At 39.7% G+C, this 26752-nt stretch overlaps 2 protein-coding genes across 2 annotated transcripts in view; one reads left to right on the forward strand and one right to left on the reverse strand.

Annotated features, from left to right (window-relative positions):
• Positions 1-2119: 2119 nt before the first annotated feature.
• zcchc10 (zinc finger, CCHC domain containing 10) lies at positions 2120-12665 on the reverse strand. The gene is made up of 4 exons (XM_034178035.1): positions 12534-12665; positions 8928-9089; positions 5524-5565; positions 2120-2836 (listed from the first exon to the last, which is right to left on the reverse strand). The coding sequence occupies exons 1-4, from the start codon at positions 12572-12574 to the stop codon at positions 2599-2601; spliced, it is 483 nt and encodes a 160-aa protein (XP_034033926.1). The 5' UTR covers positions 12575-12665; the 3' UTR covers positions 2120-2598.
• Positions 12666-14938: 2273 nt separating this feature from the next.
• The window catches only part of hspa4a (heat shock protein 4a), an 88551-nt gene continuing 76737 nt past the window's right edge, over positions 14939-26752 (forward strand). The window contains exons 1-4 of the mRNA XM_034178036.1: positions 14939-15228; positions 17783-17840; positions 17934-18074; positions 23622-23744. Coding sequence (XP_034033927.1) covers positions 15122-15228; positions 17783-17840; positions 17934-18074; positions 23622-23744 — 429 coding nt within the window. The 5' untranslated portion in view covers positions 14939-15121. The remainder of the gene's footprint in view (positions 15229-17782; positions 17841-17933; positions 18075-23621; positions 23745-26752) is intronic.

Raw genomic sequence — 26752 nt, forward strand, 5'->3', positions numbered from 1 at the left:
AATACAAACAACATGGGAAGGTTGTTAAAGGCAAACATACTGGTAGACCAAGGAAGACATCAAAGCGTCAAGACAGAAAACTTAAAGCAATATGTCTCAAAAATCAAAAAATGTACAACAAAACAAATGAGGAACGAATGGGAGGAAACTGGAATCAACGTCTGTGACCGAACTGTAAGAAACCGCCTAAAGGAAATGGGATTTACATACAGAAAAGCTAAACGAAAGGCATCATTAACACCTAAACAAAAAAAAACAAGGTTACAATGGGCTAAGGAAAAGCAATTGTGGACTGTGGATGACTGGATGAAAGTCATATTCAGTGATGAATCTCGAATCTGCATTGGGCAAGGTGATGATGCTGGAACTTTTGTTTGGTGCCTTTCCAATGAGATTTATAAAGATGACTGCCTGAAGAGAACATGTAAATTTCCACAGTCATTGATGATATGGGGCTGCATGTCAGGTAAAGGCACTGGGGAGATGGCTGTCATTACATCATCAATAAATGCACAAGTTTATGTTGATATTTTGGACAATTGAAAGGATGTTTGGGGATGATGAAATCATTTTTCAAGATGATAATGCATCTTGCCATAGAGCAAAAACTGCAAAAACATTCCTTTCAAAAAGACACATAGGGTCAATGTCAATGAGCAGATCTGATTTGATGCAGGTGTTAATTTGGGGGATGAAAATTTACAGGGTGATTCCATAATTTTTTCCTCAGAATTGAGTGATTCCATATTTTTTTCCTCTGCTTTGTCTAAAAAAGTAACCGTTACTGACTGCCACAATCTTTTTTTCTTGATTTCTTATAGTGTTTCTTAAAGCCAGAAAGTTGCCATTTGAAATGACTTTAGTTTTGTGTCATGTCTGTGATCTGCTTTTTTTCTACAAAATTAAACAACTGAATGAACATCCTCTGAGGCCGGTGATTCCATAATTTTTGCCAGGGGTTGTACTTGCAGTTACATACATGTTGAAATTCGCCTGTTTCTGCTTTTTTATTTTGTAAGTTGTGCATGTTCTCCAATTAACCCCTAATTATTACACCAAGTAGTCATGCAAAATCTTTCAAAAATAATTTTGTTGATTTCCGTAATCTTCATGCTGCTTGAAGAAGCCTCTTCCTCTTGGTGTATGTAACCCAATGACCCACTGAAAAACTGACAATGAACAAAAACTGACATCTTGCAACTATTATTCTTAAATAACTTTACATTGAAAATTAACATTCTACCTGCTTTATTGTTTGATAAAATGGAATAAGTGCAGTAATTTTTGTTTGTTTGAAAGATTTTAGCCACAGCGTATGCAACCATGTCCACAAATGTAAGTAACATTTTATTTGTTATCCACCATGACATCCTTTCACATTGACAAATAAATGTTGCTCTGTTAAATCTGCAAGATGAACAGATTAGTGGTGCAGCTTAGCTAAAATTTCCATAGAAATTGTTCATTTTGTGACAAAAGCATGGAATTTGGCACACATATTCTAAATTAACCAATGTTTATTTTTCAGATATGTTGCTGACCTCTAATGAGCTACAGGGGTCAATAAATAATTACACAGGGGTCAAAATTTAAAAATGCTCCAATCATGTTGAAAGTTATCCCACATTAATTGTCTGGTCATAACAATTCCAAAAAGGTATAGTTTGGACTATCTATGACTGAATTCCATGGAGTTATGGGGTAAAAACAGCAAAAATGGTGACAAAGGTCAGTTTTAGTTTGTATAGGGGTCAAAAGTTAAAGTCGCTCCAATTTTGGTAAAAAAAAAAAGAAAAGAAAAAAAAGATGCAAATTATTGAGTTAATAGCATTTTAAAAAGGAGACCAAACATTCAACACTGTTAAAACTATTCCATTTATTAATCCTTTTATTTCAACCAATAATATGCATCACTCTTTACAAAAATTGGAGCAACTTTAACTTTTCACCTCTGTACAAACTGAAACTGACCTTTGTCACCATTTTTGCTGTTTTAACTCCTAACTCCAGAACATTCATAGATAGTCCAATCTATACGTTTTTGGAATCGTTATGATCAAACAAATAATGTTTTATAGTTTTCAACATGATTGGAGCATTTTAAAATTTATTTAAGCCTGTAGCTCATTAGAGGTCAGCTCTAGGATGGCTCCATATCTGAAAATAAACATTAGTTAATTTAGAATATGTGTGCCAAATTCCATGCTTTTATCACAAAAGTAACAACTGTTTTGCTGAGCCGACCTACTAGATCAACTCAACTGAAAATATACTTTAGTACAAAATTCAGCGTGAATAAGCACAGCTACTTCTGCAGATACCTAAAACCCTTGTCCTCGCAAGTCCAACAAACTTAAGCATTACAACATATGTAAATATATTTCGGAGGTGGGGTCTGGTGGCATATGACACAAACTCTAAATAAGCCCCTTTCATCAAAGTCCAATACTGGCAACAAAGTTCAGAGGATAACTATAAGATTCACAGCCCCTCAGCCTGTTGCATCCTTTCATCTCCAATCAGCAGTGATGGATCAGAGACAAAAGGTGGACAGTAAAATTTAGCTCCGTCCAAGAAAGAAAAACAAAAACCCTCCACTTATTGCAAGGCCAATTTCTTCTTCTTCTTTCTTGGCGGCCCTTGATCTGAGTCACTGCTGCTTCCTGAGTCTGAGGTGTCTGAGGAGGAGGACGACGAGGACGTGCTGTCGTCCTCGCTGTCACTGCTGCTGCTCTCGCTGTCATCTGAAAAAGAGCTGGAGGAGTCGCTGCTGTCGGACAGTGACTCACTGGAGGAGCTGTCTGAGTCACTGCTGCTGTCGCTGGAGTCTTTAACCCTGAAAGCATGTGTCAGGTCAGAGCCATCAAGGAATCGGTTTCATGCTCATCAGCTAGTCAGCAGGATAAAATAATAATAATAATAATAATAATGACTTGGATTTCTATAGTGCCTTTCATGATACCCAATGTCGCTTCACAAGAGTGGGAGGAGGGAGGTAGAGGGCCGGGGGGGGGGGGGGGGGGGGGGGGTATAGGCAAGGAAGAGATGTGTTTTGAGGTGCTTTTGGAACTATGTCAGAGAAGTGGCAGAAAAATAAAGACTTATGTAGCTTATATGGGAAGTGAAATGAATGACTGTGATATTATCAAAGTGCCTCTTGGCATAGATTTATTATTATTATTCTAGTCGTACAGTGATTACATTTTGTTTTAAAATCTGTGTCGATATGTCACAAGATGTTGTAACATATCAACATATGTGACTGTGGCAATACTCCAGACCAGACACACATAATTTCACCTTCAGCAAACTCAGGTCCTTGGACTTCCATAATAACACCAGGTCTGTTGTTGCTCTTCTTGCATTTCCCAGCCTGGTTTTAATCTCTGTCTCACTGTCTCCCTCTGATGTGATGCAGTATTCAAGGAACTAATTTTAGACCTTGACTAGAGCTACTTTTATTCTGTGCATTTGAACAATGAGGCTTTGACTCCAAAATCAATCACTTTGTCAGGTGATTTCAGAGAAGCATCACGCAGTGTGAGTGAGTGAGTCCAGCCAGCTTGTGTAGGCAAGAATTAAAAAACAATAAATGCTGTCATTTTGTAACTCACCAGATTAAAACACCACATCACGAGGACCAAGTCTTTAGATGCCGCTTAACTTTGATACACCACATCAATTTAAAGAAAAATATATCTTGCCTATAAAATATCCCACAGACATGTCTGTCACCTGCCAGATGCAGCACACACCTTCACATGATTACAGCTACCATGTTAAGCTAACAGCAATGGTGACAAACTACATGGACAAAAGTCAGGCGGTGTCTCAATTCAGGGGCTGGATCCTTCGAAGGCTGTGTTCTATGACGATCTGGACTTCATAGAGTCTGAAGACCAAACCAACAGCTCTGAACTGACATGGAGCATTTTGTGATTGTGTCATTAGCTTATCCCACCCCCAACCAAAGTCACTAAACAACCTGGACAGCTGCAGGCAACAAGCTAGTGACGTGAATGTCACCCACATTTTAGTAATCACTGCTGAATACTTATTTGTATTTACTTATAAACGTCAAATATTTATTTATTTATTTAATTGTTATTTCATGAATTTATCTGCCATCCTCTCTCTTTGGGATGGGAGGGTGTGGGGAACAAACAATTAAAGTCGCACACAGACTGTTGGAATTGTTTGGGTATCCTTTGAAGAAATAAGTCTGCATTCATCGGATGCATTCCAAGGAGCCCTCAAATTGAGACAGCCTGGTAGCACCACTGATGAGTGCGGCCTTTGAAGGACGCAGCCACTGAATTGAGACACAGCCTCAACCAGTCATGAAAATTAGTGATGCCCAATGCGAAATACTTTTGTAACATTTGGAATGTTTAAGACATTCGTGTTTAGGTGCACTGCTCTGGAGCCAGTATCCTAAATATGGTAAGAAACATGCAAGAGAATAGCGAAAGTAAATGCAGAACTAAAGAATGAACGGAACGTGTGGTGGCGGAAGATACAAAAACTTTTCATCACAAGTACAAATTACTAACTTTGTGCAAAACGTTTCTACTTGAGACACAAAGTTTTTGTCTAGATATTGCATCAGCAAAGTTTCAGAGACACACTTCCTGGTGGACAGAATCAAAACATGCCAAATACTGTGCATGTCAGAGGTCATAGTAAGTTGACCTTGTGTACCAAGTTTCACCTTGATACACAGAGTCTTTGTGAGGATATCAGGTACACATCAACCATACACATAGACAGAGAGACACAAACAGTCTAGCAATTTCCTACAACTCCATTGAATGGTGCAGAATAACAGCTAAAATTCAAAGAATGCTTGAGGTGCAATGGAGGTGAGTTTGTCACACCCACTGAAACAGGAATGAGAATAAGGAAGAACAGAGGGCGCACAAAAATAATTACAAATGTTCTGTAACCCAACTTGAAACGACTTAACAGCAAAACACAAGTGAGGCAAAATCAGAATGAATTTTAAGATGATTTTTAACAGCTACTCAAACCAGGAAAAAATAATTAAAAAAACATCCACAGGCAGGGCAAGGCATGCTGGGAGGTTTCAAGAGATGCTGACACTCTTGTTTGTAACCTCACATCCAGATAAAACTCTTTCTTTTGCCACCAACATGCTGCGTTCCATCTGTCTGTAAAACTGCAGACGGCCAACTCACACGACAAGCTGATTTATACTTTAGTGCTTTGCGTGAGCTGCACAGGGTGAGTTGTTAGTCTGGAGCAGGCGGGTTATGAGACACAAAAACGATGTGCACAAATTCAAGATCCATGTAATTTATAAAGTAAAGGCTGCATGGAAACTTGTGAACCTGCAGATTTAGAAAGGTGAATTTTCCCGCAGATGATTCTCACCCTTTGTACATATGCCAACTTTTAGTCCAGATTTATAGATGCGGCCCCGGGTCACAGCCAAATGTCAAGATCATCCTAAAAATTCAAATGATCCAACTCCAAAAGTAGTTGAATATCTATTTTACTTACTTCTTTTTAGATTTCTTCTCACTGGTACCTTCTTCTCCAGGTCTGGAAATAGAAAATGATCACCACCATTAGTAACAGTTATTTAACAATAAACACTGCTTGAATTGTGCTGCAACTACCGATTATTTTTATGACTGAATATTCTGTCAATTATGTTTTGATTAATATGTTGATTTTTTTATTATTATTATTATTTTTAATTAGTTGATTATCCTTTTGCTATCTTACAAGTACATAACCATAAATTTTACTAAAATCTTTGATCCTTGCATTCATATATTATATTAACTCAAACAGTATTTATGCAACAAATTTAAAAATTAAAGAAATAAATCCATTACATAAAGGGTATAATGTGTGAAAATGAAAAAGCTAGTCATGGGAGGAAAAAAAATTCTAGAAGAAAATCTGGCTCACAGCTTTGTCTCTTAATGAGACACAACGAGACATAAAATATCAGAAAATGGAGCCCAAAATAACATTTTTAGATGTCCTATTTTGTCCAAAATCCAAAAAAATATTCAGTTTACTGTCAGAAAGTAGCAAAGAAACCATAAAATATTCATTCACATTTAAGAAGACAAAATCAATGAATTTAGAAATTAATAATCAAATATATTTGCAGCTGTAGTATGTAGTAGCATTTTTAATGTCTGTAAATTTGCATACAGTAACAAATGTATGATGGGTACAATATGGTGCAACATTATGACTTTGAGTCGCCCCTGGATCAGTACTACGAGGCCTCTGTTCTGCATGGAAAAACCATGACAAACAATTAACAACTTTCAGTTGAGTAGAGCCCAACTGAAAACTTGGAAAATATTGAGATTAGCAGAAGTTTCGGGATTAAAAAAAAAAAACCCGCACAAGCCACATTTGGTTGTGGTAAAATCAAGTATCAGTAGATAAGATACGATCAACTTTATTTATCCCGAAGGAAATTATTTCACCAGAGTACAGAACAGTAAACAATGATTGTTTTTTTTTTTTGTTTTTTTTACACTACGTACAACAAATTTACTCTCAATAACTGTTACGTATTCATCCTGCAGAAGGTGGAGGCATTATACAGGAGGAAGTATACACATCACAGATTAAGCTGATCAACAGCATTACTTCACGGCCACAGAAGTAAAGCATGACACACATCTGCTTGTGTGATTCTTGGAGTTATTAACAAAAATACACAAGCACTGGCTGACTTCTTCACTCCTGTGTCCAGGAAAGGCTGTGGGTCCTGATGGTGTCAGCCGCAGAGTGCTGTAGGGATGTGCTATCCAACTGTATGGGATTTTCCAGAACATCTTCAACTTGAGCCTGAGCCAGATGGTTGTTCCTGAGCGGTGGAAAACCTTATGTCTGGTCCCTGTACCCAAGAAGAAGAACCCCAACACACTTGATGACTACAGACCCGTGGCCCTAACATCACGTTATGAAATCACTTGAAAGGCTCATCCTGAGGCACCTCAGCACAGTCATCGAATCATCGCTGGATCCCCTGCAGTTTGTGTACCACTCCAACAGCGGAGTGGAGGATGCCATCATCTTCATGCTGAACAGAGCTTATTCTCACCTGGAGGAGGCAGGCAGCACTGTGATTGCCATGTTCTTTGACTTGTCCAGTGTGTTCAACACCATTTGGCCTGACCTGCTCAGTGATAAGCTACGGGACATGAAGGTGGAGGTTCCACTGGTGGCCTGGATTACCAACTACCTCACAGGCTGCCCACAGTATGTGAGGGTTCGGGACATTACATGCAACACCATCAAGAGGAGCATGGGAGCACCACAGGGTACAGTCCTGTCTCCCTTCCTGTTCTCACTCGACACCTCAGACTTCAGGTTCTGGTCACAGTCCTGCCACCTGCAGAAGTTTTCAGACAATTCTGCCATTGTGGACTGCATCGGCAGTGACCAGGAGGCTGAGTACAGGAGTGTGGTGGACAGGTTTGTGGAGTGGTCCAGACTCAACCACCTGCAGCTCAACGTATCTAAGATGAAAGAGCTGCTGGTGGACTTCAGAAGATGGAAGGACATTGTAGACTACTACAAGTACCTGGGTGTTCATATAGACAACAAACTGGAATGTAAATACAGATGCTGTGTTTAAGAAAGGTCAGTGTTGACTGTACTTCCTCAGGAGGCTCAGATCTTTCAATGTCAGAAATATGTTGCAAATGTTCTACCACTTAGTGGTCTCTAGCCTCATCTTCTACGCTGTAGTGTGCTGGGGTAGCAGACTGAAGGCAGCAGACATGAACAGACTCAAAAAGCTCATCAGGAAAGCTGGCTCTGTCCTGGGGGTTGAGCTGAAGTCTATGTTGGAGGTGTCAGAGAGGAGAATGTTGAGGAAACTGTGCAGAATCCTGGACAACACCTCCCACCTCCTGCATGCTACACTGACGTCCTGTCAGAGCACCTTCAGCCATAGACTGAGATCACAGAGGTGCACCACAGAACGCCAGAGGAGGTCTTTCCTCTCTGTGGCAATCAGACTGTATAATTTCTTCCCCTTCTGCAGGATGAATACATAAGGAACAGAGTTATTCAGAATAATTCAGTTACACAGAGTTATGTGCAATATTGTCAAACATCTTGTGCAAATGTCTTCCAGTCCTTTCACATAAATGTGTTGTACTTACTGTTTAAAAAAAAAACATTGTTCACTGTTTACTGTTTTGGTATTCTCGCAAAATAATTTCCTTCAGGATAAATAAATTTGATCTTATCTTATGGAGACAGTCTGAAGGATTTATTGCCCTCTAGTGGTGAGGGTGCAGAATGCATTATCTCATCGTTGGTCACAATTTTGTTTCCATTCACACTTGCGCTTATATGGCGACGAGGAGTCACGCTCCCTTGCTCCCATTCTGCTGCGCTGCAAAATCCCAAAGATGAAGTAAGTACACCCCTTCTGGGTGGCTATATCAACATGAAGGCCTTCATAAGTGGCCTGGCCTCATTCTAAGCTTATAAAAAAAATACCTCAATTCATTGTTGCAGGTTATGAACAGATGGTTATGAAAGCTATATTCAGGTGTGCGCATAACTGGTGATCATGGTCCTAGTGTGTGCTAAAAATTAATGATGCGCAGCAAAAAAAAAAAAAAAAGTGTGGAAGCACTTTTTCCACCATCTGACATCATCGAACCGATTTTCTCTGTTTTGCTGCAAATCATTTATTTCTTAGCACACCTGGCTATATTCAATTTATACAAATAAAAACCCCAGAATCCTACACACTGTAGCTATAAAAAAAAACATGTCCTGGTGTGTACTGAAGCACCAGTTGCCCACCCATATGAATTCTTAGTTGGCAGCACCATAAAGTCACAATATTAAATATGATTCTAAAAGTGACAAAAAAGGAACCTTGTGATTCAGTGAGACAGACTCCTCACCCAGTGATGCTGTTAAGTTTGTTCTCATTCTCCTTGAGACTCTTTTTCAACTCAGTTGTTCTTGACGGTCTGTGCACATATTTGCGCTTTCCTGTGCATTCATAGGTCCAGTGTCCCATTTCCAAACACTTCTGGCAGCGCACATGTTGTTTGTTTGCCTCCCTGTGCATTCAGCAAAGGAAATACGATTTCAATAATGGTGAAATTTTTAAAAGACTCAGTGTAGCTTCAACTAGATTTATTTGTTACCAGCTGAGTGTAATTTATCGACGACTTGTATCCTAGAACTGCAGTGTTGTAATCTGAGACAAATTACAGCCCTGGCCAGCACCACTGAATTTTAATAACATAATACATGTAAATTAACCACTTTTGTATCATTACAATATTTAATGATAAAATGTTCAACGTTATTGAAGGACAACAAATTCCTTCATTGTCGGGGCAGTCACAATCAAGGCTATAGATACAAAATACAGATGTTATCATATCAGAAACACTAAATCATATTGTTGTGTGGGCCGCTGAAGAGGAGGTACTGCTGGCCCACCACCACCAGAGGGCGCCCTGCCTGGAGTGCGGGCTCCAGGCACCAGAGGGCGCCGCCGCCTCACGGGAGCAGCCTCGGTGACAGCTGTCACCCATCACCTGAGACAGCTGACGGCAATCATCAGTGGGGTATATCAGCAGGACGGCATCTCCACCTCATTGCCGAGATATCGTTCTACCTGGAAGGTAATATTCTCAGCTGACTGCTTGACAGTAACCTTTTGTGACTTTTGAGTGATAACAGACCTTTTTTTCCAACGAGAGGTGGAGGTAGCTTTCCTGCCGTGTGGATTACTGGGTGCAAACGCGCCCACCTTTAATTGTGTTTTTGTTCCTCGCCAGCAGTACCAGGTCCGACACGCGGAGGCAGTGGCCACCTGGGAGTTCGGGACTTGGCGGCTCCAGTATACCCGGGGTCCTGTGGCGGAGGAAGCCGTGTGGTACCGGTCTTACCTTGGAGAGGCGTCTCCTATCTTCGAGCCTGCCCACACGACACTTTTGTAAATTGACTGTTGTCCATTTCTGTGATTGGTTGTATTCGTTGTGCACATTCACAACAGTAAAGCGTTGTTATTTGACTTACTCCATTGTCCGTTCATTTGCGCCCCCTGTTGTGGGTCCGTGTTCCTACACTTTCCCAACACATATGTCATGAAGATGTACTTTTGCTTTCAGCATCTGCATATGAAAAAAAACTTCATATTGCCAAAAAAATGGTTTGATTAATCCTAATATTTAACAAGTTATGACCAGAAACGTGATGCATTTTTAAATGAAATTAGGCGTTATTCTGTGTCACTTTAAAATTGATGCAGCATGTTTTATTGTATAACAATAAAGGTGTGGTAGTCTTTTATGTAAATGTTTTTCTATGATATAAACAAATATCTGTTTTCTATTTTCAGAAAATTTCATTAATTTCGGGTGATCCAAGAGAGAGCTACATGGTTTTACAGAAATGAGTTACACTGTTGTAAAATTTCATTTTCAAGACAATGCTGAATGGAAATGCTGAATGAAAACAATAAAAAGTCATCCTTTGGTCTTTAAATAATGTTATTTTAAGTCTCAGGGGTGTCTAAAAAAATAAACAAAAAGATTTAATGCGGCCAGAGCAATATTTTGTTTTTGGCGATGATCACACTACATGGTCTCAGAAGTTCAGAAAATCCTGTAGAGTCCGTGACATACCTATATTTAAAAATAATAGCATGGTGAATGTAACTTAGGTACTTTTATTGTCCTACGTTAGGATAACTAGAGGATATAAGTTGAATGAAAAAAATAATTAGGTCCTATACCTGTTATGATGAAGGCTACAGGTAGCACCGTGTCACAGACTCTACGTGTGTAGAGTCCGTGACATATAGTTTTAAAATAGTACATGGATGATTCTATGAGTATCCATGATGAAGTGCTCTATCTACTCATATACTGAAGAATACAGTTTGTTACGCCTTATAACCAAAACATACGTATACCAATTTTTTTAAGTAAATAGTAAAATAAATTACTCTTGTATTAAGGATATCCTTTCTATTGTAGAGTTCGTGACGGTCAAAATGTGACTTTGCCTCTTCGTCTTAATATTGTCACCAAAAAAAAAATTGGCTAGAGATACATGAATAAAATTTTGGATTATATTGCACTTGACAATGGTCTTCATAATGGGTCTCAATTCAAAGAAAAATACTTACTATGATTTTTGTCTTAAGGTGACACACCTAAGACACCTTGATTGTGACTGACCCGAGTGAAAAAAAAAAATTACAAACATAAAATACACGTGGCATATTTGTTAGCTACACCACAATTAAACCACCACTTTTACAGCCGGTTTCCTTTTGGGGATGGATACATGAACATTTCCAAGTCACTGAATATGTTTTGGACTTTATTTATATCAATCATTAAGAAATACACACAGTATGGCACAATGGTAAATTTGTCTGGAGTAGGCAGATCAAAAAAACTGAGTCACTGTTCAAGAAGGAGACCAGCAAGGGAAGCCATCAAGACAATTCTGAAGGCGTTACAGGCTTCTGTGACTGTACTTGGTGACACAACATATTGTGAAACTTTTGTCACTTGTATGACATGTATCTATCCCCTGACTTGTCTGAAGAAAACTGGCAACAAACTGGTTGTTATCTACATGTGTTATATCACAGGGGACCATGACTTATGCAACCCATCATCTTCGCTTTGATATTTTTATTTAAGTTATATCAAAATGTAGACATTTGTTTTCAGTTTGAGTTTAAGGAGGATACTTTTAGAAATAAGTGTATTAATTAAGTGTTAAAGCCAGAGGGGGTGAATACTTTTGCAAGGCACTGTGTACAGCTTCATGGCGGGGTGAAACAACAGAAGGGCTTTGCTGAAGAAAACATCAAATCTAGGCTTGAATCTCAGGTGTGCAATTTGGCAAACTGCAGCTCAAAATTTGCATCTTGTTCTTTAATACATGTTTCTTTTGGGGGGGGGGGGGGGGGGGGGGATAGTCACATGTCAAATGAAATTCTGTGCCTGGAAAAATCTAAGTGGCTTTTGAGCCAGTTGTATACACAATGATTTCTAAATCATAATTTTTTATCTAATAGACCATGAATTTCCATGTTATTTTCGCCTAGCAGAACAGTTCAGAACAGACAAGTGCTGAGTAATGACAGAAGTATACATTCTCTGAGAGGACTGTTTCCATTCAAAATCCTATATTATGACGTCACAAAGACCTACGGGGTACCTGATGTCTCCAGTAAACTAATAACCATTAAAACATGCATAAAAATGTGGCCTATTAGAAATTCTGGCTGATAACAGATCAATATATTCTATAAATTAACACTGACTCACAGGGTAAAGAGTTAAACAAATGTGTAAATAACATTTTGCACTTTTGTGTTGAAGAAAACGACAGCTAAACGTTTGAAATTCGACCCAACACACCGAAAATTAAACTGAACTAACCAAACTTATTTCGTGCTTTAAAGACTCCTGTGGGGGAAAATGAGTGAAAACAGTGTAATTATATTTAGTTGAATAAATTCTACTCACGCTTGTCTCCTGGCTATTATTCGGTGCATGGGAGTCGCCATGTTGCAATTCACCACAGCAGGCCTAAGATTGCCAGCGCCCCCTGTTGTCAAGGAGTAATGATGTCACCGATGCTCAGTGGAAGTGGTTGACTGACAACAACAACAACAACAACAATAATAATAATAATAATAATAATAATAATAATAATAATCCATGCTCAGATACAGTGAAGTGCCAATAATTCAAAACATGGTTTCTTTCAATAGATCTGTGAGCATATGCTTATACCTCCCAAAATCACGTGTTTGTCTTCATGACTAATAAATGCTCGCTTTTTGTTTTTCGAAGAAATATCAAATAAGTCAAGTACAATGGAACATTTTGTCTGTAAGAAGCCACGATGTACCGACTGTCCCTGCTGATGTTGCTTGTTTTTGCCTCAAATTGAATAACATCTCAAATTGAACAACTGATTGGACACATTTTTGTTGCTAAGTCCATGTTTGCGTCAGAATATCATATGCCGACAAATAAATCAATAACAATTATTATATTTAAAAAAACATGAAAGAAAAAAAATGGAGAAAACCAGCTAATGTGGAGTCATAAAAGCACTGGGCTCAGCTAAGAAGAAATACCAAAATGACATACGTACATATAAATGCGCCACTTATTCCATTTATGCCAATACACCAGAAAGTCAAATTTGATGTTGCTATGCAGTGAGTATCTTTTGCATTCCACCATTGACTGAAACTGATTCTAATAACATACAATACTTTGGTTTTGTTTAAACCTTTCATTTTAAGATTAACTTCCCACTGCAGATTAGATGCCACCTGATTCATGATATAACTGACATAGTAATATATATATATATATATATATATATATATATATATATATATATATTTATATATGTGTGTGTGTGTTTAATGAAAGTTTATGATAATGTTTCCCAGGTGAGGTGGAGCACTAGCTCCCTCTGGTGGCTGGCCCAGCCACCTTTGTAGGGAGAGCACCAGTAAATAAAACTAAATAAAATAAACTCACTGAGCAAATAAATAGGTCAGCAGGATCAGGATGATGTAATTGAAGATAGATACTCCTGGTTCAAGTAGCTTAGTGGTTAGCATCATTGCCTCACAGTCAGTAGGTCCTGGGTTCAAATCTGACCAGGCCCTTTCAGTGACAAGTTTGTATATCCCTCCTTGGTCTTTTATTGGTTCCTTCCAGGACATGCAGGTTAGGTGAATTAGTTATTATAATTTAACTGTAGGATTGTTTGTGTGTTGGCCTTGCAATAGATTGGTGGACTGTCCAGTGAACACTGTCTCTCGTCCAATGACCCGCTGGGATAAGCACCAGCCCTACCCCTGTGACCCTTCTACAAGTGGGTTCAGTTTCTCCATCATTGCCCATTGAAGCCCAGCCATTAAAACCTGCTGTGGAGGTGGGTGCTACCACTGAGGTGTTACCTAGATTTACAGAATGTAATAGTATTTCATTAGGCGTCCTGATGAAACTCATGGCGTCTACAAAAAGCACATGAAAGACTCTGCTGACAGGCCAGCTCCTTTTCCAATGTACTACCTGCTCTACTACATAATAATAACATTATATGGAGCACCACAGATATTGTGCAAAACGTTGTAATTGTTAGACTGGCCTAAGCACTGAGTCACCCCTTTGAGTCTGATCTGCTTGAGGTTTCTTCCTCAGTATCATTAGAGAGAGTTTTTCCTTACCACTGTTGCCTGTGTGCTGCTCTAGGGGTTGGTAAGCTTAGACCTTACTTGTGTGAAGTGCCTGAAGGCAACTTTTGTTGTGATTTGGCGCTGTATAAACAAAATAAATTAATTTAATATTGTGCAGCACTTATGAAGTGCATGAGCAAAGTAAAAATAGTAAAATACAATAAATAAATGCAACCATATAATTTACATTGATTCAAAAATTTAAGACGAAATATAGGCTATAAAAATACAATTTTAAACTTAAAATATAAAAATCAACCATTACTGCTTATATGGTAACAAAGGAGTATTAATAATCAAAAGATGAGTAGTAACAGACTAAATTTAAAAAAATCTTGCTTTATCAGTACTATTACTACTACTACTACTACTACTACTACTACTAATAATAATAAATTAATTTTCCTGAAGAAATGACTGCTAAGAGTTGTTTGAAATTAATCTTACACCACTTCAAATGATCTGTTGACCTCTTCAGTCTTTTTTAAGCTGATAAACAACATATATTTAAAAAGAAGAAAGAGACGAAGTATTAGTATTCTCGCTTAAATCCTCGAGGTAAACCCACTGATCTGTACCTCTTGGTCATGGAAAGGTCTAGAGCTCGCTAGAACTCAGGAAATCTCGCGATATCGCCCGGCGAGTCGGCGAGAACTCTATAAGACTTGCTGCGTGCTGCCGTTTGTCAGAGCTCCAGCGGTACGAGTCAATACTGGAGGTTTTTTTTGTTTTAATTTTATTTTTAAATAAAAGCCTGTCTTAAATTAGCGAGTACACGTAATTGCCAGGGCTTTTAATTCGTTTGTTTTACTTTTCTAAGTGTAGTGTAGGGAAGGTTAGCCGCTGAAGATGTCAGTGGTGGGATTTGACTTGGGCTTTCAAAGCTGTTATGTAGCTGTAGCGCGAGCCGGAGGCATCGAGACCGTCGCGAATGAGTACAGCGACCGCTCTACACCGTAAGTATTTATAACGTCACCTTTTTAGACTAACTGTGGCCCTTTGCCTTCAGTGAATGAAAAGGGCCAGCTATTCGTAATACCAAAAGGTTTGTTCCTCGAAGCCTCATTTAACAGCTCATTAGAGTCTACTGACATCTACTGGTCATTTGATGCATAGCACCCCTATTGTGCTACTGTCCGGAGGCTGCATAGCGAGTTTCTGTGAAGATGCAGTCCTAAGCTTTATCATAATCAAGATTTGCAGCTTGGGTAGAGTTGATCTGCATTTCATACAATACTAAAGTGTCGTTTTTGCATTAAAAATAAGAGTTAGAGTGACTGCGAAGTGACAGTTATGCAAGTAAGATAGCACTGCTTATTTTTAAAATTGGAAACAAAATTCTGAATTAAAGTGTTGACTGTATTGGGATTTTTATTTATTTATTTATTTTTCCCTTTCTTTTAAATGGGTTGTTTGAAGAGATATAGCACTGCTGAGGTGTGGCCTTAAGCTCATCTTGTATTGAATTGTTGAGTCTGGATTTTCACCTTCCTCTCGATAGTACTACTACAGTACTGTGGGGTTCAGGTCAGGCCAGTTGGTTGGCCAATCAAGTACAGTAGTAGTACCAGTGCCAAGTCCTGCTGGAAAAGGAAATCCACATTTCCATGAAGCTTGTTAGCAGATGAAGGATGAAGTGCTGCAAAATCTCCTGGTAAACAGCTGTGTTGGCATTGGAGTTAATAAATCACAGTGGGCCAACACCAGCAGATGACATAGCACCCTAAACCATCACTGACTGGGGAAACCACTCTGGATTTCAAGCAACTTAGAAGCAACTTTGATTCTCTGCCTCTGCACTCTTCCTCCAGACTTTTTAAACTGTTGTCCATAATTGTCAAACTTTAAAAAAAAATGCTTGAAACATTTTAGTTTATATGTATTGAGTAATATATAAAATTTTCACTTTCTGAAATAACTGACAAAAAATATTGAACCTTTTCATGATATTTGAGTTTTTTGAGGTGTGTGTGTGTGTGTGTGTGTGTGAGTGAGTAACATTTATTTCTATAACACAAGTAACAGTAAAAATAAAATCATATGTCAAACCATATAAAACATGATAAAAATAGAAAATGGCATAAAAAATGAGTCTTGCTAAAAGCTTGTCTAAAAGTGTCTTCAGCTGCCGTTTGAGAGTCAGTGGAGCCTGTGCAGCGTAAAGACAGAGGAAGAGAGTTCCAGAGTCTTGATGTGACTACTTGAAACGATCAATGTGTGTGCACGTTTTAGCGTGTTCTCATCCTCTGCATGGAAGGCTGACAGGGCTAACTTGCTGCACAGTTCCCGTCCTCCTAAAAAAAAAAAAAAAAACATCCACAACTTTGAACATCTGCTACCTCATGTTATGTTAGGCAGGCAGTCATCAGTGTTCTATGCTCTTAGTACAAGCGTTTTTATACTCGCTCACAGATGCTGAGATTTCTTGCTTGAGTATTGAAATATGGTACAGAATGATAAGGAATTTTCCAATAGTAGTCTTGTTAGGTGCCTCAAAAGTATTGACATTTGGTACCCAGCCCTAGATTGCCTCTAGTCGGTCAGTGTAGTGCCAGGTGTACGCATCTCACATTACCTATATGAGAAATAATGGTACCTGCATGTATATGAATACTAGGGGTGTCGCCAATTACAATACTCAGTTTGGATCAGATCATTTTCAGATTAGCCAAAAAACCAAAAACCAAAAAACTTTGCTTTACATTTTTAAAAAGAACTTTAATGAGCAGTGAAAATGAGATACTTTTGCATGTTGTCATGAATGAAAACCAGGTGTCAGATGTCTTGCACAGTATTTTAAAATAAAATACTCGGTATGTTAAATTGCATAAAGAACAGTGTTGGTAAATTTAAAAAGTAGCTTTTGTCAAAATTATGCAAATGAAACAAAAGAAGATTTGGAGCAAAGCTCATTGAAGTTTATAACTTCAGGCTTTCGTTAAAAATATGAGAAAATCCGTGTCATCTGGCAAGAGGATAACAATAAGTTTATTTGTAACCCTTTTAGGATAAATACATTAGTCTTACCCACTGATCCAAATGAATTCATTTCAGTGGTCCAGTGCTCAGAAAAAGTTGGAAGTACTCATTAATATCCAGAGCTCTAGACATTCAACCACTTTGGCTCCACCTGCCTAGGTGGCAGAATGATATAGTCGTATGAGTGCATTGACCACAACACATTAGGTATTGTTTTTATGTTAAATTCATGGACTAGTTTGCATTCAGCCTTAATCCTGGTCTCCCATAAGACTCCTTGTTTAACAAGGATTTTCTTAAAAATCTCAGTTGGATTTTTAAAACATTTCTGTTCTTTGCAAAAAAAAAAAAATTTGATTTATGTGAAATGGTGTTTTGTGTAGTGACACCAAGGAATAGCCTGTCAATAAAACATCTTAATTTTGGATGCATTTATAAATGTTTGGATAATACAGTGAGTTTACTTGTGTTAGCAAACTGTTTCGTCGAAGTGGTATGTTACATTACAAGTTAAATCATTGTGTCTTCCAGATCGTTTGTATCATTTGGACCAAGAAATCGAGCAATAGGAGCTGCTGCAAAAAGCCAGGTAAAATCAGTTGGTCAAGACTGAAACATTTGAAAATTTGATGGTCAACTGTTATCGCAAGTTTGTCTTTTGTATCACTTTCCATCTATGCAGGTGGTGACAAATTGTAAAAACACTGTGCAGAGCTTTAAGCGATTCCATGGCAGAGCATTCTCAGACCCTTATGTCCAGTCAGCAAAGTCTACTCTGGTGTATGACCTGGCACAAATGCCTTCTGGATCCACTGGAATAAAAGTAAGATAAAAATAGCTCTCCTCCTCATATTTTTTTTAACATATTACACAGAAATAATATTAATAATGGGCAGGGTTCTTCCAAGAATTTTTTAGCATAGAGATGCTGTTGGCAACTATCAACCGAAGAACTACGCGCTTTCACTCGGGGTCCTATCTGACCTTGTGTCCTGAAGGCCCAATTCAAAAATGAAAATCTTTTAGTACCTTTTCTGGTCTGACTCTATGCTCAATTGTTCATTAGTGAAATTAAAATGTTTGTGTTACATTGACACACTGTATACATGTTACGAATGTGGAATAAACTTATTTGAAAGAAAAAATGTATAGAAGACTATTGAAAATATGGGAAATTACAGTTTTGTTTTTTTTTTTAACACATTTCCCCTGCATATTTTTTCATTTGAAAAGTTGGAATTTCCAAATCACAATATCACCAGCAAGTGCTAATGACGAACTTACAACGTAAGAAATGACTAATATTGAAACCAATTTACACAGACCCAAGAATTATCCTTTAGATCTTAAAATAAGCCACAAACGAGCATAAAAGCAAACACATGTCGCACGTTATTTAACGTTTTGTTAGTAACACAACATCAAAGTATTCATGATTATAAGTCTATTCATGCACATGTGGTAATAATTAGTGGTCACTGATGTATTTTATTGCTAACTGTCCCTCTCACTCGGTGAGTTAGCAGGTGCGTTTCAGGAAAACGTCTTGAGCCCCTTTCACACTGGGCCAGTGTAGAGTTGCATAATGCGGTGTACCAACTACGCCAAGCTTATGCAGCTCTACGTAGCAGTACACTGAGGGACGCAAAGGTGTCTGTGAAATGGACGCAAAAACTGAAACGTTAAGTTTATTCTCCTCCAAGACTCACTGGATTGGTTCGCAGTGGAGTGTGAAGCGGCTGGGATGAGGATCAGCACCTCTAAATCTGAGGCTATGGTTCTCAGCAGGAAACCGATAGATTGCCTACTATGGGTAGGGAATGCGGCCTTGCCCCCAAGTGAAGAAGTTCAAGTACCTCGGGGTCTTGTTCACGAGTGAGGGGACGATGGAGCATGAGATTGGCCGGAGAATCGGCGCAGCAGGGGCGGTATTGCATTCGCGCTACCGTACTGTTGTGATGAAAAGGGAACTGAGCCAAAAGGTGAAGCTCTCGATCTACTCGTCAATCTTCGTTCCTACTCTCACCTATGGTCATGAGTGTTGAGTCATGACCGAAAGAACTAGATCGCGGGTACAAGCAGCAGAGGGTGGCTGGTGTCTCCCTTAGAGATAGGGTGAGAAGTTCAGTCATCCGTGGGAGGCTCGGATTAGAGTCACTGCTCCTTCGCGTTGAAACGAGCCAGCTGAGGTGGTTCTGTCATCTGGTAAGGATGCCTCCTGGGCGCCTCGCAAGGGAGGTGTTCCAGGCACGTCTATCTGGGAGGAGACCCTGGGAAAGACCCAGGACTAGGTGGAGAGATTATATCTCCACACTGGCCTGGGAATGCCTTGGGATCCCCAGTTAGAGGTGGTCAATGTGCCACGGGAAAGGGAAGTCTGGGGTCCCCTGCTGGAGCTGTTACCCCCCCGAAAAGCTGATGAAGATGAGTGAGTGAGTGATGAGTAAATTTTTTGCTGACATTTGTCATAGAGCATTGGATGCAGTACTGTCAGAGTATTGTCGATGACAGTACTTATAAACATGCACAAAGCTGAGCCTCTAGCAGACTGTTTTTAATAAGCTGCATTCATGATGAACATGCACGCGCACCAAGTTTCCTCACAGCGGAGAGCAGTTGCTGATTTTACCGTGACTGCATCAAAATGAACAGTTATCACTTAAAAATGAGTTATGAATACTGTGTTTTCGGCAGTCTCTGTAGCTGTTTGTTGCAAATGCTGTCTGCTTTGAGACCGGTCACAGAAGTGCACAAAGTAATCCTGGTCATCGGATGGTCACGAATAGCCTAAATCTAGTTGTTACGATTTCGATGCGACATGTCTTTTAAAACATAGACAAATGGAAATAATGCACGCCGCTATCCAGCATCAAAGTCTCAAAGAATGAAAGCATGTCTCTACCTCAAGAATTTCGATTTCTGTTCTGCTGCTTTCTTCATAAAGGCATCCCTGTTCACTGTCGCAGGGGCCACAGTATTGTTGTTAGCATCCAATTTGGTTGATCCCATGGCAGACAGCGTCAATCGAGTCAGTTGTATACCAGCCTCCATGATGCTTGGCTCTAGCGTGCCCCCTCCACAGATGGACCGCAGCACCCCCACATGTTGGGACATTTTACTGGCTTCTCCTCTTCAGCAACACAGGTTGTGGTCACTGCCAAAGATGAAACAAAAAATGCAGCGAGCGTCCTTTGATCATCGGGCTTTGTGTAGCGCTCGCGTTGTCATGGTTTGTGTCCTATGGATATAAACAGGATAAAATGTAGGTTAATGATAGATAGATGTAGGTTTTATTTGGGACAGTTGACCCATGTTATCCTGTTATCAAACTGCAGCGAAACAAGGACAGCAGTGGTGTCACATTATTTTGTTGTACACTCTCAATTTCTTCCTTGGATCAGACTCCACAACAGGGACTTCATGTAGACTATGGAATAACTCCTTATGGTGTTTGTGTCTCGCTGTTGAAACAGAGAGTTTTATTCCATTTTAAATCTGTAGCTATAGTGCAGTCTCTGGACCCAATTCCTTTATGAGAAAACTTACAAGGGCTTCTCAGACATTGAAACAGCTGAAAATTCCTCAGAGTATGTCATGATCTTGCATCACTGCAGAAGTAATGTGCAGAACGTTTGTCCTGTAGGGGACAGGATGTTCGGAACTTACATGCGTCATAGGCTGTAAAATTTTATTTTCTGATGGCGCCTTGTTCTGATCAAATCCATGTATTTAATTCTGATTAGTTTTAGACATTTCCATTCAGATTCACAACCCTTCTAATTATTAATAGATTATTGACATACAGATGTATCTACTGCACCCTGATTATACAGATATAAAATTAAACTGCCTGTGGGTATTTAAAAAAAGTCTTACAAAATAGTTGCCATTCATGAAGTGTGAGTCGACATAGCTATCAATAAATTCTTCAGCCTGAGATCAAATCAGAGGAGATCATAGTGCAACAAAGACAACCTCTATAAAACAGCAAAACATTTATATAATACAGCAGGTGTGTGTAATCGGCTTTACACTCACAAAGTCAGTATTCAGACTTTTATGTTAAGACGCTTGTGTTTAACACCTAAGTTGGACTATACACATGTAGACTCAGACTGTGGTGGTTGTAAATCATTTGAAAATGTAACCACGTTGGTTAAAAGTCAGAACATCTTGATCCATTCCTAAAGCCTGGGTTCCACCGAATAATAAGCCATGAATAATCAGCCACGAATGGGTGTGTCAGCGATTATTTAAAGAATGACCCACGTTTTCATTTATCACGTATCTGCTACTAAGGTGCCTCTCTGTACCCCGCATGTGCCATGTAGCAGCCTCTAGTGAGCCACGACTGACGTGTCATTAGAGCCTCGAATGGCTCGCATCAGCCATGCTAAGCCACGTAGTGCCGTGATAGCGCCATGATAAAGCGATGTTGGCGCACATTTAGGCATGGGTTTGGTCCAAACCTCCAACCCTCCCACACCTGGCCCCTTTAAAGTGTGGGTTTTCAGTTCACAGCAGCATTTAAAGATGTCACATTTTTTAAATGCAGTCCAAAAATAGATGCTCCAGTACAGTCCCGTGGTTGTGCGCTGTGCGCCAGTTTACTGTCCACCTGTAATGTACCAGACCAGCTAGAACCGAACCAAGGGTTCCTGGAGAGACTCGTCTGTGCTCCTCACTGGCTCCGCGGCTTGCTGGCTTCATTTCTTCTGCCCCTTTAAACACACACACCGTGAGGCCACTTTTAACTTTGTGTTTGTCCATTTATTTCTGCAAAATCACTTTTTTTGCGCGCGCGCTGCTGTTCTGCATTCATGGACAACCGTCTCTGTTCCTTCTCACTGGCTTCCTTTCCATCCACGGCTTGCTGGCTTTTTTTTCCCCTGGCTTTAAACACAGTCATTTCACACCGTGATTCCACTTTAAACTTTGTGTTCGTCTGTTTATTTCTGCAAAATTACTCTTTTGCACGCACTGCCATTCAGCATACACAATGAGGAAGCTGCTTTAATTATATACACCTGCTGCTGCAACTCATGTGGATCACTTTAACATATATACATATATATGTCTTTATTTCTTCTGCAGCTTACAAGTCACCATGATACAACTTTTAACTTTGTGTTATGTCTTCAGAATCGGTCTTCTGCGCTTCTTTTAGCGGCTTCACTGGAGTTATTTCTTTATTTTGGCTTTAAACACACAGACACTTTCCAAATTTTAATCCTCTTCAGCCCATGCAAAATTATAATTTTTAATCCTCTTCAGCCCATGCAAAATTATAATTTTTTACACATTTTACACACTTCACGTCTTGATAGTAGCAAGGCTCCCATTTTGACTTAAATGGGAATTGGTCGGTAGTTCATGCAGATACAGTTTGTCCACAGCAGGTTCTGCGATGAATGATATGTGCACAGCTTAATCATCGGTCTTATCAGACGGTTTCACTGTGCAGCAAAGTACAGAAGAGTTGGGAGGGAGAGGATTAACTTTGTGTTCGTCCATTATTTACTGAAAAATCACTCTCTTGTGAGCTGGCATACTGCCTAAATGCTCGTTTGAAGCATGATGAGTCACTGCCTCAGTGTGCACACACAGTGGAGCTCATGTCATCCATTAACAATATATTAAATCAACTATAGACATACTTTTACAGCTAGGAACTGTTTAATCAAGCTATAAAAACATTAAAAATAGTGACCTTAAGCTGTTCAAAATACATTCCACATGGAGCAGGAAAGAGAGGAAAAAGCATCCAGATGAAACAGTCCTCTGTGATTCCAGAAGCGATCAGAGGTGTTTTCAGCATCCAAGGTTTGGTAGAACATGATTAATCTGCTACAAAATAATTATTTTATATGCAGCGTCTGGAGCACAGAGCAGGTGGAATTGTGTACGCAGGAGGGCAGTCGCTCCAAAAATAACCTCTCAGGTTCTGTGTAGCTGCTAGGCGCACGAATAATGGGCTTTTAGCAGACTCGTAAACACTACGCACATGCCTTTAAGTCGTCATAGTAACTCGTACACAAACTGCCCCATGCTGTTGTTGCTAAATTTTGAACATCTTGAGATTAGCGCCACGCTCAGAGAGGAGCCTCTGCAGCCAAACTGTGCACTCTGATTTCTCTGTGCAGAGAACCTGCAGGCTGCATCCTCACCTCCTCTCTGCCCCCCTGCTGTGCTCACCTGACGCAGAAATTCCTGCGTCGTCATGATGCCACACGATGCCTCATTAGTCATCCTTCACTATTCGGTGGGATCCAGGCTTTAATGTTGTCAGTGTGATTGTTGCTTCAGGGAAACATTGTTTGCTTTAAAAACTGTTTAAAAAAAACACCTTTTGAATGTTCCCCATCTGTAGGTGATGTATATGGAGGAGGAGAGGGTGTTCAGCATTGAGCAGGTCACTGGCATGTTGCTAACAAAACTGAAGGAGACGGCTGAAAGTGCCCTGAAGAAACCAGTGGCAGACTGTGTCATCTCGGTAAGCGTTTCCACTGCTCTGCAGATGATGTGAAAAAGGAGTCTACATGTCTGTAAAATGTGTCAGCTGATCTGTGGTTTCATGTGGGTCTGTCTGAATGCAGATCTAACTGAATAGTGCCCCCCCTCCCCATATTTAGTTCAATAAGATCCTTTTTGTTAATGTGGGTACACTCATTTCCTGGTCTGTCTTGTGTTCTGGGAAATGTGGATTTAGCGGTCGTATCCTTTTTGTCATTTATGAAGTTTTAGCATTGCAGTGAAAAGGTTTCTGCTTATAACTTACTGAACAAGTTCTCCTCTGTTTTCAAATAGAATGTTGGATTAACACTAGATTTTCCAACAGCGGAGCCAGACCTTTTTGTTCAAATGCCAATGTGGACATGAATATGTTAGGCTTCCTTCATAATAACAACACCTTTGTGATTGCTGTTGAACCTCTTCCAGTTAATGTTGTACTCGGTTATCAAAAAGTAGATGATAAATATCCAAATATAAAAAAAATAGCTGAAAATTGCTTTAGGTTGATTTTTTTTTTTTTTTTTTTCTTTTCACTGCATACAATCTTCTTGATGACAATCTTGTTGTGCAGTGTCACCTGACTTTGAGCAAGATATTGGATAGTCATATGAGCTTTCCACCTTCGTGATGCTAGAATTTTGCTATTTTTAAGAAGGGGAATTCATGCTAGACTGTCCCATTATTACTTTAAACTTTAACAAGCACCACTCTTGTTTTCACAACATCCATGAGTGCCACCTCCATATTACAATGATCGAGGAAAGCTTGGATTCATGTACTTGTTTGAAAGACAGCTGTTCAGCTTGACAGCGTGTCATTCTTTCTTTTTCTTGACATTTGGGTACAGAAAATGTTCACTGTAGTCTTTTATAAGATTAGATGCACCGGTACAAGACCTCCATCTCCAGACGGGTTTCCATCAAATTATGAGTAATGTATTTTCCAATGTATAAATCAGGTTTTTTTTTTTACTAGTTTGGGATGCCCTGCGACTTATATACAGAAAAACACTCATACGAGGTCTATTAGAAAAGTATCCGACATTATTATTTAAAAAAAAAAAAACCATATGGCTTTGAATCACATGTGATTGCGTCAGACAAGCTTGAACCCTCGTGCGCATGCGTGAGTTTTTCATGCCTGTCGGTTGTGTCATTTGCCTGTGAGCAGGCTTTGAGTGAGGTGTGGTCCACCCTCTTGGCGGATTTTTATTGCGAATAAATGTCTGAACGATTTGGAGCTTTGCTGCATCAATTTTTTTCCAGAAACTGTGAGAGACCTCCAGGTGGACACCGTTCGAAAAATTAATATGGCTTTCAGGGACGATTTTATGGGGATTAAACAGATTCAGGAGTGTTACTGCTGCTTTAAGGACTGCCCACAACTCCTGAGAACGCGGCGCGCTCCCAGCCCCCATCGACAGGCTGACACCCCGCGGAAACAACCAGATCATTTCCAACGTGAAGGCTTTGTTGATCTGGGACCTCGTCTGACTTTCACAAAAAGGCAGAAGATGTGGACATCAGCACTTTTTCGGCACATTCCACCATTACAGGAGTTTTTTTTCATGGAAAGAAAAGCGGAGGAACACGCCACGGAGCCGTTCATTACGCGGGACAAAACCACCTCGGTGTTGGTCTCACAGGACGGCTTTCAGGTGGATTTCAGATGGATTCCGGTTGCTTTCCTGTTGTGTGAATATCCGATTGTGATTGTGCATGAGCTGGACATGCCTGAACATGTCCTGTGAGGCGTCATCACAGAGTTTCTTTGCGCTGAGCGGCTGCACCACGACGCGCGGAATTCCGCCGCACGTCTGTCTTAATGTGCCGAAAAAGTGCTGATGTCCACGTCTTTTCACAATTCCTGTGCTAGTCAGATGACATACCGGATCAAGACAGCGTCCAGTTTAAAAATGAATGGCACATTTCACTGTTACAGGAGTTTTTGTCATGGAAAGAGAAGTGGCTCCACTGCGCGTCAAGGAATTGACGCGCAAAGAAGGAATTTGACTTCAGTTTGAGCTGCACTCTGTACAGCATGTATAAATGTACACTAAACACTGATTAAATCACAGTAATAAAATGCAAATGAAATGTGGAATTAAAGAAACAAAAACAATGTCCTGTTCACAGAGTGAAGATTTCAGACCATCTGGGCTTATGGTTCGGCAAAGATCCAAAACTCTTGATGTGGGGAAAAAAAAAAAATTATTACCTGGGAAACCCGAGAGAGGGAATACCCTAAACTGCATGATGGCACATTGACATTGTGCCATTGCTTAGGGAGCGCCCTGCCACTATTGATATTGTTTAAAAACGCAAAGTACTTTTTATCCGTTTAATAGATTCCAAAAATATTCCATAGCTGCAGCCCTAAAAGCCAGTAATAAAAAGTACACTTCAGCTATACACAAAAATCCCAAATTGAAGAGCTGTTGATACAGAAAAAGGTGCGACTTATACTCCAGTGCAACTTGTATATGGGCTTTTCCTCTTCAACAGGCTTTTTAACAGGTGTGAATTGTACTCTGGAAAATGCAGTCCAGTCAGAGTGCCTTATCACGTGACTTATGAACACTACTTTGTCTCACCACCTGCATGGTGAAAGTAAAGGGTCTGGTGCTCTGGTCTACAGGCAGTGGACAGGGGCAAATGCCCACACAGTCTGACACTGTTAAGATAACTTGACTCTTAGAATGTGGAACATCACCTTGCTGACAATACTCCAGAGTGAGAAATTGGCCCCTGGCTGCTCTGGAATCAGTTTTCGGAGACACTAAATGCAAACAGCCAACCTGTGAGAAGGAAAGTATCATCCTCTTCATTTTAGAGGTTCTCAAATCGTTCCAGGAAAGTGAAAATTCAAGCTTTAAGAATGGCCAGTTTTAGCATCTGTTTCTTTCATGTGGCAATTATAAGGTTTTCCATTTTGTTTTAGAACATTTAGCATATAAAAGACTGCAAAGCAGAATGCACACCACAGACT

Source organism: Thalassophryne amazonica, chromosome 9 (assembly GCF_902500255.1).
Source record: "Thalassophryne amazonica chromosome 9, fThaAma1.1, whole genome shotgun sequence".
In the NCBI taxonomy this organism is placed as follows: domain Eukaryota; kingdom Metazoa; phylum Chordata; class Actinopteri; order Batrachoidiformes; family Batrachoididae; genus Thalassophryne; species Thalassophryne amazonica.

Excerpts from the sequence above, each read along its gene's own strand:
- zcchc10 (XM_034178035.1), bottom strand. The coding sequence starts at position 12,574 with ATGGCGACTCCCATGCACCGAATAATAGCCAGGAGACAAGC. Across the intron at positions 9,090-12,533 it reads ATAATAGCCAGGAGACAAGC|GGAGGCAAACAAACAACATG; the intron begins GTGAGTAGAATT and ends CTGAATGCACAG. Across the intron at positions 2,837-5,523 it reads GAGAAGAAATCTAAAAAGAA|GGTTAAAGACTCCAGCGACA; the intron begins GTAAGTAAAATA and ends ACATGCTTTCAG.